We start from the raw sequence: 12,094 nt of genomic DNA on the forward strand, positions 1-12,094 counted from the left end.
CAGGCATATTGAACATTTTCTGCAGCTACAATTTAATGACAGGTATGTGGAAAAGAGTTTATTGAATACAAAGAAAATTCATCCACCTTCGTGTAGGCTGCATTCAGAGATTGGACTAACCAACAAGAAAATCTATTTACAATAAAATTATACACGTATAAAATTAACATCATGACAGAGCTGCAATTAGAATGTAAACATTTCTGACATGGGAAGAAAACTTGCAGAAAGATTAGTTAAATGGGTTCGTTAAATGGGTTCGTTAAATGGGTAGTGGCATTTCTTTGACTTTTTGGTAAACCTCGTCGTATAGCTCTGCATATTCAGGGCTGGACTGAATGAGTGCTACGATTGCAGAGCCTTTTGAAAGTGCATTTCCAAGGCCCTGTAAATATACATACATGTAGTACCCATTGAAATGCTGCCGAAGGGTAATCCATTACCTAGAAGAACAATAATTAACCACATGCATAAAGCTGATGTTGATTCAGCCACACTGTTACCAATCCAGACACCTCATAATCTTGCTGGGCAAGTGTCAGCTCGAGAACATGTTTGCCGATCCTCGAGAGCACTAACCAATAAAGATTAGTTCTTAGTAGCGAATAATATGAGATGATAAGGAATGGTCATTACGTTTTAAAAATCCAACGGCATTGACTTACAAAAGGGCCTGTACTTATTATCTATTTGTGTATAAGTATCAGTTGCAGGTGCTCCTACAAACAACCTGCCTTTACATGGCAAATTGTATGCATAGTAATGTAATGAAATGCAACTGAGCCCTTAAGAAAATGATGTACGATTATAGGTTTTCGTGCTTTGTCTTTCAAAGGCTTCCGCTCTCACATCTTTGTCTCCCTCATTCAATAGTTACCTCATTCTAGTACCATAGAACAGACTCACACCAACAGACTACAAGCGTTTATATTGAATAGTTACCTCATTCTAGTACCATAGAACAGACTCACACCAACAGACTACAAGCGTTTATATTGAATAGTTACCTCATTCTAGTACCATAGAACAGACTCACACCAACAGACTACAAGCGTTTATATTGAATAGTTACCTCATTCTAGTACCATAGAACAGACTCACACCAACAGACTAAAAGCGTTTATATTCAATCGTTACCTAATTTTAGTACCATAGAGCAGACTCACACCAACTGACTACAAGCGTTTATATTGAATAGTTACCTAATTCTAGTACCATAGAACAGACTCACACCAACAGACTACAAGCGTTTATATTGAATAGTTACCTAATTCAAGTACCATAGAACAGACTCCCACTACCAGACTACAAGCGTTTATATTCAATCGTTACCTAATTTTAGTACCATAGAGCAGACTCACACCAACTGACTACAAGCGTTTATATTGAATAGTTACCTAATTCTAGTACCATAGAACAGACTCACACCAACAGACTACAAGCGTTTATATTGAATAGTTACCTAATTCAAGTACCATAGAACAGACTCCCACTACCAGACTACAAGCGTTTATATTCAATCGTTACCTAATTTTAGTACCATAAAGCAGACTCACACCAACAAACTACAAGCGTTTATATCACGGTCATACCTTGACATAGCAGCTTAATACGATCCGGGACAGCTCGTACGTCAATTTACTCGTATTACAAGGCACTATTTTCTATACAAAATAACTAAATACAAATTAATCCGTTACCGCACTATAAAAAACACATGAAACAGAATATTACGATGGAAAAAATGTGTTCCTAATTGTTTTAATTAGTAACTTCTCTAACATAGTAACAAATACTTAATTAGTTGCCAAAATCTGAAATAAAGTGTAAAATTACTTTGAACACAACAGTATGTACACCTTCGAGACAAACGTAGTGGCTAACGAAGGTCTAAGAAAGACAGCAACACGTTCGGCACACTAAATGAAATGAATTTAACTTGTCAAATACAGACTTGAAGCTGAGTTTTAATTTTTGACCAAACTTACTATAATTTTGTCATTTTTTATTATTATTTCTGTATTATTATGTATTTTTCTGGTTTGGCGCTTTTTGCCACGCGTTCCCTATAAGTATTAGTCAAAATTTTAAAAACTATTTTCAAACTGATTCGAGGGGAAAGACTAAGCGATGCTGTTCTCGAAAGTGGCTTCTCGCATACTTGACCATATTGTGGCCCTCGAGAACCCGCTCGTAAGCTCATATCTCAAAGATTACTCGTATCTAAAAAAACTCGCTTGAAATTCTGTTCCCATGTTGAGGTATAACTGGATATCTTCAAGTTAGATATGAATGGGTATGAATATTTAGCTTATGACAGGGATAACCAACATTTAAAAACTGCATTTAGCCATTTAACATATACATGTACATTTAAATGTAATGTATATGTTAAATATAATGTAAATCGCGTTATTTTTACATTGTATGATTACAAAAACAATCATATTTTATTTTGCATCAATAATTTTGATTGCATGTCTCCTCCTGTAGATTGAGCTGGCAGTAATTTTTTTCTTTACACAAACTGGAAATTTAAAAAATCATTCATAAAAATCGGCTGATCCCCGTAGCAATTTCTAAAAAACCTAACAATGCCTCCTCTGCTTTCATGAATAATGATTTTGAGCAAGCCTTACAAATAATCCAGTTCAAAAACTGAACAAGTTTAACGTAGATATGTGGAGTCGAAACTGTTTCCGATCAATATTTTGTGATTATCGGGAATCTTTCTAATAATTTTCATGATTTGAAAATGCTGATAAAACCTAGTTTTGGTTAAAACTACACAAAAATGTGAAAGAAATCCCAATTGAGAATGCTATGTGCAACTGATGTATTAATTTTTTAGCTGTCAGTTAACCTTTAACATGGCTGCCAGTTAACCTTTAACATGGCTGTCAATTAACCTTTAACATGGCTGTCAATTAACCTTTAACATGGCTGTCAGTTAACCTTTAACATGGCTGCCAGTTAACATTTAACATGGCTGTCAGTTAACATTTAACATGGCTGCCAATTAACCTTTAACACGACTGTCAGTTAACCTTTAACACGGCTGTCAGTTAACTTTCAAGTTTTAACATGGCTGTCAGTTAACCTTTAATATGGCTGTCAGTCAACTTTTAACATGACCATCCACAATGGTGAGTTAAATTTCTGATATGGATAGCCCCTGATGAGTGAACAAATTCAGCCAATTCTAGGACCAGGACGGGAGATTCAGAAAGAAATGACACTAACAACCAGTATATATAATAATTAGCCTTCGAGGGGATATGCTCAATGTTGAAAATTAGTTTCGCAGATTACAGACGTGAATATTACAAGACAAGGGTGTTGTCTAGAGTGGCTGGTTTACAGTGTTGTCATTTCTAGTGGATCACAAGGTATTTGTAAATACAATATTGGTACATATAAACTGCTTTGGATTGTTCAACATTTGTATGTTTGGACAGAAGCCTGATATACCAAACTTAAGTATTTTGGGCTTCTACCTAAACATGGTAGAAAGCGCAAGCGCACAGGCGGAAGCCCAAAAATACTGAATAAAAGCAGATTTTAGCTCTCATCAAAAACTTTTAATCCTAAAATTTGCAGCCTCTGGCAGATTGAACACAAAGATCTGATAACTCCGAACATGGCTTTATTGTTACTGAATGATAATTCAAGTAAATATTTACAAACAAACTTACTACTTTCGATGGAACCCACATATATGGTATTCCTTTTTCCTCACACATTAGTGGAAAGTGCGAGATAACATCCATTGGGTCTGTATCACCGGCTAACACAACAAATCTAAAATATACATCATCATTTATATGATGATATAGACAAATGATATAGATCTATTTTTCATGGTGACACATAATATCACAAATCTCTTGAGTACTTCAATATCTTAAAGAGCTCCTTTGTATCAGTCACTACGTTACTATCTTTCAATGTATGTGTACACAACATCGGATGCGGTGTACATGGAAATGTACACCGTGTAACATACCAATGGTGCACATCCGATGTAAATACCATGAAATACATTTCAGAAGATCTCTCAACAACTTGTATCAGTCAAAGAACAGCAATAATAGCAAATGATCTGTAGAAAAGTGTCCATAAAATCGTACTAAAAATGTCTCGATTACATCAATGAAAATTAACTCTTCATTGTTTCTGTTCATATCAATTCTGTTTTCCAACTTCAAAGCTTTTCAGTTTTTTCGTTAAAACATTGAAAGCAACACAACAGAAACAATTAATGACTGTATCAGGCTAATAGTAGTTCCTTGTTCAACGCGGTCTCGATACTTCTGATAATGGTTTATATTTATGAAAACAGATTATATTTATGATGGTATATGAATGACTAGTTTTAGGCTAAAAGTTGTGCTTAGCCCTCATGCGGCTAAAATTCTATCCTTAATTGTGCAAATTCTAGCGCCTATGCGGCTAGAAGTTAACCAATACCTGCGTGAAATGCAACGTATAAAAGCTTTACTCTGCCAAAAATTGTTTGGACGCTAATATCGACTAGTTCAGCAGTGCAGCAGAAGAGTTGAGGTCAGAAGACACTGCGGAATGTATTGAACAGCCAGAAGATGAAATCGTTCCAAACTAAAGCAACAATCAGACCGCAACTGCTCGAGAAAAAGATGCAAATATGTTTAAAAAATGCTAATGTTTGTTTCTGCACGTATTGTAAGCATGATTCGGTTATGTCACTTGTTTTTTAATATAAATTTGTAGCATTTGGTAGATTGTTATTATATAATCTAAAAATATGCAGATTTATAATATACTATTTGATAGTATCCTTGCGATTATTTTAACTCGGTTTACAAGGGATCGACACTTATAACTCCTCTTCTATTGCGCATAAAAAGCCAGTTTTGGCTGCAAACTGTAGCAAACATATCATCAATGAATGAGCTTTTATGCAACATTGTTAAATATAGTTATAAAAAAAAAATATGCCTTCAAATTTAGAATAAAATAATAAAAATTGAAGGCTCCAACAAATTGCAAAGCAGGACACAGGCTATAATATCATTGCAGTTTAATTGCAAGCAATAGATATCAATTGTTAAAGATATTACTTGGTTTCTCAATACATATGTTTTAAGAGATCTTTGACAAGTTGGAGGTAAGTTGGTAAATTTATTGCATCCAAAAGGATTAACATCGCTTAATATCGGAAAGAGAAGGAAAAATATAGGTGACATTCTTGAATTCCAACATTTGACATTCCTTGACCACCCCTAGAGACAAGTAATGAAAATATATCTTTGTTTTACTTTATTGTGGGTGTATAAAATATTTGTTATTAGTTTTTTTTTGCTAAATAGACCTTGCTGTCTAGAAACAATAAACAAATCAGAGTAAATGGTGAAATATGAATCTATATACAGTCAAACATGGATAACTCAAACTTCACGGGACCGAGCGAAAGTGATCGAGTTATCAGAGCATTCATGTTATCAGAGCACTGTCACAAGTCAATGTATTTATTTATTAGTAGATATATGTACATAAACTACATATAAAAACTATAGCCTAATATAAATCAAAAGCATAAAAGGCTTGTTTCAAATTAAATGCCTCTAATATAAAGTTTAAAAAATATTTATGAAAAAGTATAGAGATTTTTCTATCACTTGAGATTGGTTTGTTGTTTGAGGTGATGTTATTGCCGGGACGTTTTTTATATTAAAATCGGCAAAACTTGATCGCTGTTGAAATGCTCGGAAGAAAAGACATCTCTTTTCTCTGAGCATTTTAACCAAGATCAATTTTGCCAATTTTTCTTGAAGTTTATGCGAAGGTTACCTCACTTTTCCTTGCTTTCGAAGGGCCATCGCTAAGTTATCCATGTTTGACTGTATACATAAATCTTAAAATTTGTGTGCCGTCTGTGATTCGGTGTGTCCATCTATAGCTATTAAAATCTTTGAATGAAAAGCTCACTTCATGCTGGATTTGAACTTACAGAGAACTTACAGAACTTTCATCGCTCCTATCATATACCATATACCCTTTTCCCGATTTCACGCGCTAAATGAAGTATTAATTGATACATTGCGCCCACGGTTACAATGCCCCTATTATAAAATATTTGTCGCCTAAATCTATGAAACACGATGCTTTTTCGTTCTCGCGACAGATTTGGCTCGGTTTAAACCAGCCGAACAAAACAGTTTTTATAGTTTTTTCATTATTTTTCGTGAAAAACATAATATTTTAAGCTCCTAGTGGTTCATGTGCGATAGAAATGCAATTACATGTATATGTAACTATCAGCTGTGGAAGTTTATTTAGGACACAGTAGTAAAGTGATGGCAGAGCTCAAGTTGAAACTACATGAAATCCTAGCACAACAATGAATTAGTGAATTTCATTTTCAATCGCTTTTATCAAGTGATATAATGATCTCTTCAATGATGAAATATTAAAACCATGTGAAATATACTAATCCAATCATCGTTTCTAATAATGAAAGAATGCTTTCTCCAGTCTGGCCAGTGAGAAAGGATTACTTATAATTAGAAATTAAAACAATAAAATCCTTTTGGACAAAAGCTTCAAGTTTGCAATCTAATATTTCATTTATTAGGCACAAGCCAAAGTAGTTGGATTGTTAGAATTCAGTTTATCAAGTTTTTTGTGTTTTGAAAAGTTAAAGTCGTGTCTCAAATTTCCAACACTCCTTGCAAACAGGATCCTGTTTGGCAGTTTTTCACTCGAACTGCAAAAGGCAAAGGTTTTAAGGCGAAACGTAATAGGTGTGCTGTCCTAACGCAAGGTCACGCAAATAGGCTTAAAGCTCATGTAGCAAAATTTCAAGCTGAAAACACCAATTTAGACAGTGATGCTAATATTCAGGTGATAGAAGTTGAGTCATCTGCCACTGCTCCAAACACTAGCAATGCATCTGCATTATGCTCTGCTCTACACTACCACGCGATTAATCACTTGGATTAAAAGTCCTACTTATACATAAAGCTGTATGTAAAATATTCACTTTTATGTCATAAGATTTCTGCTCTGTATTTCATCAATCATGTTTGATTAAAGACTCATTCCGAAATTTCCATGTTTTCTCTCTTTTTTCCCATAACACCTCCCACAGTACCATCTTTAACAGATGATTCCACATATGTATGTTCAATACTCAATCATCCAGGTATAGTAAGTGATGTTAATTAAACTTAGAATTGCAAAAACCTTGGTAAATTATAAAAACCGGTTTAAACCAAAAAAACCTGGTTTTTCGGTTTTTTCCAACCCTGCCTCGCCATACTAGAGCGAATTTGTTTTCCGTCATATGATATCAACAAAAATCTCTCGAAATAAAAATTTAGCGATTGTACTAATTACGACGAAATGACAATTTTTATTTGATTTTCTCAGTTTGTATTAATTGCATCTCAAATCATCTCTGTTTTGTAGTTTACATACTTGTTATTTATTTCACATCAACATTTATTTGTTCTCCTAATTTATTTCATCTGCTCAGAAGACTTTTTGCTGGCTACACTAAGTTTTCCTTGATTCTGATTATAGTACTTAATTTATAGAGAACTTGTGGCGCTTACCTTGCGTTCCACAATTATTAAATACAAACAGAATCTGTCATTTTTTTTCTATAGATTACCTTTTGCATTGGTTTTTTAAAAGTTATAATCATTACTTTTTTTAATTTGTTTGTTTCAAATGTGTGACTATAATGGCAGAACTTCATACTTCAATTTCAGGTTATTGCAAAGGGCAATCGCTAGAAATTGTTAAACTAAAAAATGTTCACAAGGACATTCTTTGAGTAGGATTTGTCTCTGCATTCTCTCCCTTCAGTCAAGTACCTCTGAGTGCTTCACTGATGTATTTAATTTCGACAACTTATTTTTTGTTTATACCTGTGTCGAGAAGAATTAGTGTCATCGTATTCAAAGTTTTGATGGATAACTTTTGTTGCAACGATCAACTTTTTATACACACACTTCTATGTAATAATACTAATTGTTATTATTAATTTAATATATTAATGATTTTTATTTTGTTTCCTTAGTTCGTATTGATTGTATCATATCATTTTTCGTCGTAATCATTGCAGCAAATTAAATCATCCAGCCATTACTTCTTAATTATTTCACATTCAAAAACTTAACAGCGGCTTCATTTTTTCTTTTAATTTATTTATTTTAACTGAACAAACCACTTTACTCATGATATGAAGTTTAATTTAAAAGTTAGAATGATAAATGTTGTATATGTCAAATAAAAATAAATTTTCTGTCCACATACTTTTTTATCACCCGAAGACCCCATTCACCTAGTACCAATGGGAATGTCACGAATTGGAGTATCGTTGAAATTAATCTTTTATCGTAGTCTTTAACCCTGGTTTCAGGAAAATGGATGGAGAGACAAACACCGCTCTTAGAACAGTAAATATACATTTTTTGTTTTACTCTGTTCAGGACTAACTTTTTTTCACCATAAACCTTGCTGTCTAAAAATGGAAATCCTATTTAAATTGACAGACGTCGGCTCCCCTCAATTTGACGTAAAATTATCGTAGTCATCAACCTTAAAACGAATTAGAGTGATAAGTAAAAAGAGAAAATTGTAACATCAGCAATAACACCAGCTACCGTACAGTCGTTAAAATTATAAAGTTAGGTTTAGGTCATTCCTATTTTAATGGTTAAATGGGTGATTTTGGGACGATCTTTGAACGGATTAGGCAATTTACATCTAAAATTCCTGTAAATGTAAATCTCCGCGACACAGATTATTAACGTTGTAAGAGCGTCTACTATACACTTTATAATGGTACAATTTTTCAGCAAAGGATCCGTATCAAAATTAATCCTTAATCGGTGAGACAGTGAAAACCCCATTTGTAGCATACAAATCAAATGTGTGCACTGTTTATTTGTCAGCAAACCTACCATTGTTATAAGTTGATGAAAATCTTTTCACAGAGAAAAAACAACTCTTGAGATCTTTTAAACTATAGACGCACAGAGATTGACTCAGCAGATTGTGAGTACAGCAGGTGGAGGTTGTACTGCGCCGTTGTTTGCCACATTACAAATCAACTATAAATCAAGTTATTCTTAAAGGTTGACTTGCAACAAAATTCACATTACAGTTATTCGGTATCAAAAGATTCACCATGTCTTACTCTGTTGTGTTGTAGGTGCCAAATATGTGGAAATGTGATTACAAGCTCTTAAAAGCTCAACAACGAACAGTTAATCGCAGCCACACGAGACCGTCGTAGTTTGGATTCTCTTTCCAAAACGGCTCAAATGTGACGTAATTGTGGTAGATGGTTTCTGTTTACACTTTCATGCAACCTTATTCGTTGAAATATTTTCACAAATATACTTCACGCATTCAATAAAACCATGTCTATTGTACTCACGCGTCTGTTTTATCATCATTTTAATGCTGTCACTTTTAGCACTGATATCTTATAACCTACCATAAAAATTCATTTAATTTTTTAGCCTTAGCTTGAAGGAGTACATATCATTGTCTAATAATCCTGATGAGCCTGTTGGTCACTTGTGATAATCGAAGTACTGCATCGATCACACTGAAAAAAACTAGTTCAAATTAGAATAAAAACTATATGGTTCTAAAATATTATAACTTTATGGCTCTACAACATTATAACTTTATGGCTCTACAATTATAATGCCGTTGAGAATAAAAATTAGTTTTCAAACACGATTCATAAAAACAAATACTGGAAAAGATAGCGGTAATCTGATCTTATAATTGATCAAAGCTCATAACTCCTCTTCTAGTGCACATAAAAAGCTAGTTTTGGCTCCTAACTGTAGCAAGCATTTTAATGAGAAGAATGAGCTTTTATGCAACATTGATAAACATGAATGTAAAACAAAAATGTCTTAAAATTTATAATGAAATAAAACTTAAAAGCTTCAACAAATTGCATTTAGCAGGAAATCTGATAGATAAATCATTTAGCACTGATATCTCAAAACCTACCATAAAAATTTGTTTGTTTAACTTTAGCTCGAAGGAGTGCATATCATCCTCTAATAAACATGAGAAGCCTGTTGGTCACTTGTGATAGTCGAAAAATGCTGCAGAAATTGAATTGACTCATGAAGTATGAGTCACATGATCAGATTACGACTAGATGATTAGACTCAACTGAGGCGAAACTGTGAAATAGCGAGCATCTATATTTGATAGAACTTTTCGATAGAACCCGAAGTATTTGTCATAAACTAGTGCTACGAGACGTTTTATATTGAGCCTTTTATTGGCCCTTATTGTATTTCCCGTGATAACATTATGCATCAAAACAATAACCACAATGTTTGAGTACAAGATAAAGAGATTCCGAGCAACGACATTTTTGTGATGGCTGCGATTAACTGTTCGTTTTTGAGCTTTTAAGAGCTTGTAATCACATTTCCACATACTTTGCACCTACAACACAGCAGAGTAACAGATGGGGAACCTTTTGATACTAAATAACTGTAATGTGAAGTTTGTGTCAAGCCTTTAAAGATTTTACAGTTTTTCAACCCTTCCCTCAGGGTGGCGGTCAATTGGAGGTGGCGCTCAAATAAAGGTGGCGTTCAATTAGGATATGTTGTAATTCCACCATTTGAGACAAACACTTGGTTATCGAGCACCAATGTCACGCATTGTAAGTTTTGGTTAATTAATAACAGTTACTGATCATCAACGTACCGTTATAATGGTATTTGTTGCCCGAATTTTTCTATGAATACTGTAACATACACAATCAAGTTATTATTTTCTACCCATCCAAAACCAAAGTTACCATGAATTAAATCCGCTTTACCTCATTCTAAATAAGTCCAAAGCAAAAGCTACCCACATTATTAGACTCGGTTATATTTTAGACATATAATTTATAATTTTATATAATTTTCTGAATAACTTAGAGAAGCAGAATGGGTCTCTAGGCCCTCTCATAGATATACCTCTAATTGGTGGAGAATACGTAGGTCAAACCATACATGTCGTACTGAACACGGTACATCTTATAAATGTAGACAGACAGTATGACTTGAAGGGCACTTACCCTGTTTCTCCTTTTCTGAGGGCTTTTTGAACCACTTTCAAGCCGAGGATAATTTTTTTCTTGCTCAGTCCTGTAAGTATAACTATATTCTAAACTGAAACAAATACCTGCGTCTGTACAGTCTCCAGCACCAGCAAAAGCTGTGACTTGGGAGCCTGTCTCATCTCTCTAACTTAATGCTGCTCGTGTCTTTCTCAGCTTGATCAGCATGTTTACTTCCAAAAAAAGAAGCGGACCTCTAAAATGTAGCCAATTAAATTACCTTTTTTTGCGACTTTAAAAGCTTTTTTAGCGAGTTTTCTACTCGCCATTGGCCTGGCAATTGGAATGGAACGCTCTACCTGTTCTTCATAGGTCAATTTTACCGGTTCTTTTGACTCTTGTGTTTCTTCAACGTCTTCCTCTGGCTGCGGTTCCTCTACCACATTTTGTTTCGACTTCTTGCCCATGCTTGCTCCAGCCTTCACCTTTCACTACTCTTCTCCAATGTAATCTATCAGATTATTGTGTATAAAATTTCAGCATTGTTTTTATAGACGTCATTGTGGAAACTGAGAAGGCGATTCTTACAGATATAGCTACAGATGTTAAAACTTCGGAAAAGCAAGTTTAATTTTTCGGTCACCGACCCGGAGATCACACGTTGTTGTCCGATGAACTGTCCCGCCAATCAAAACTTCTGCGCACTTTCTGCTAGCGTAGATGAAAGTTTTTATAGTCTACCGAGAAAATCTCACTATTTTTTTTACATTTAGCCCTCCACTAGTCGATTCATATATCTTGGACCTTGCTGGTTACGTAAAAAAATTTAATGAATGAGATGATGTACTGGTTGAAGTTTTTAGTAATCAAGTTAACAAGTAGGCAAGCTAACTAAAAAGCTCCTTTTCCCCAGCAACAAGAGTTTTACTCTAAAACGATTTGTTTTTCTATATACCCACGCTATCAGGCTCAGTATACATCAGCCATTACGTTTCTTCAGTTACTTCTAAAATT

The 12,094-nt window shown here is 34.2% G+C and overlaps 1 protein-coding gene across 1 annotated transcript; it reads right to left on the reverse strand.

Moving 5' to 3' along the window:
- Nucleotides 1-43: 43 nt before the first annotated feature.
- On the reverse strand, nt 44-11,583 carry LOC137391390 (H/ACA ribonucleoprotein complex subunit 2-like protein). The gene is made up of 4 exons (XM_068077848.1): nt 11,361-11,583; nt 11,099-11,168; nt 3,696-3,801; nt 44-385 (listed from the first exon to the last, which is right to left on the reverse strand). The coding sequence occupies exons 1-4, from the start codon at nt 11,545-11,547 to the stop codon at nt 263-265; spliced, it is 486 nt and encodes a 161-aa protein (XP_067933949.1). The 5' UTR covers nt 11,548-11,583; the 3' UTR covers nt 44-262.
- Between the last annotated feature and the right edge of the window lie 511 nt (nt 11,584-12,094).

The sequence above is a fragment of the Watersipora subatra genome, chromosome 3, assembly GCF_963576615.1.
Source record: "Watersipora subatra chromosome 3, tzWatSuba1.1, whole genome shotgun sequence".
In the NCBI taxonomy this organism is placed as follows: domain Eukaryota; kingdom Metazoa; phylum Bryozoa; class Gymnolaemata; order Cheilostomatida; family Watersiporidae; genus Watersipora; species Watersipora subatra.

What these genes read in the sequence shown, in the direction of transcription:
- LOC137391390 (XM_068077848.1), bottom strand. Translation starts at nt 11,547, where the DNA reads ATGGGCAAGAAGTCGAAACAAAATGTGGTAGAGGAACCGCAGCCAGAG. An exon ending in TTTTAAAGTCGCAAAAAAAG is followed by an intron (nt 11,169 to 11,360) that starts GTAATTTAATTG and finishes TTATACTTACAG; the next exon opens with GACTGAGCAAGAAAAAAATT. An exon ending in TGTGGGTTCCATCGAAAGTA is followed by an intron (nt 386 to 3,695) that starts GTAAGTTTGTTT and finishes GTATATTTACAG; the next exon opens with GGCCTTGGAAATGCACTTTC.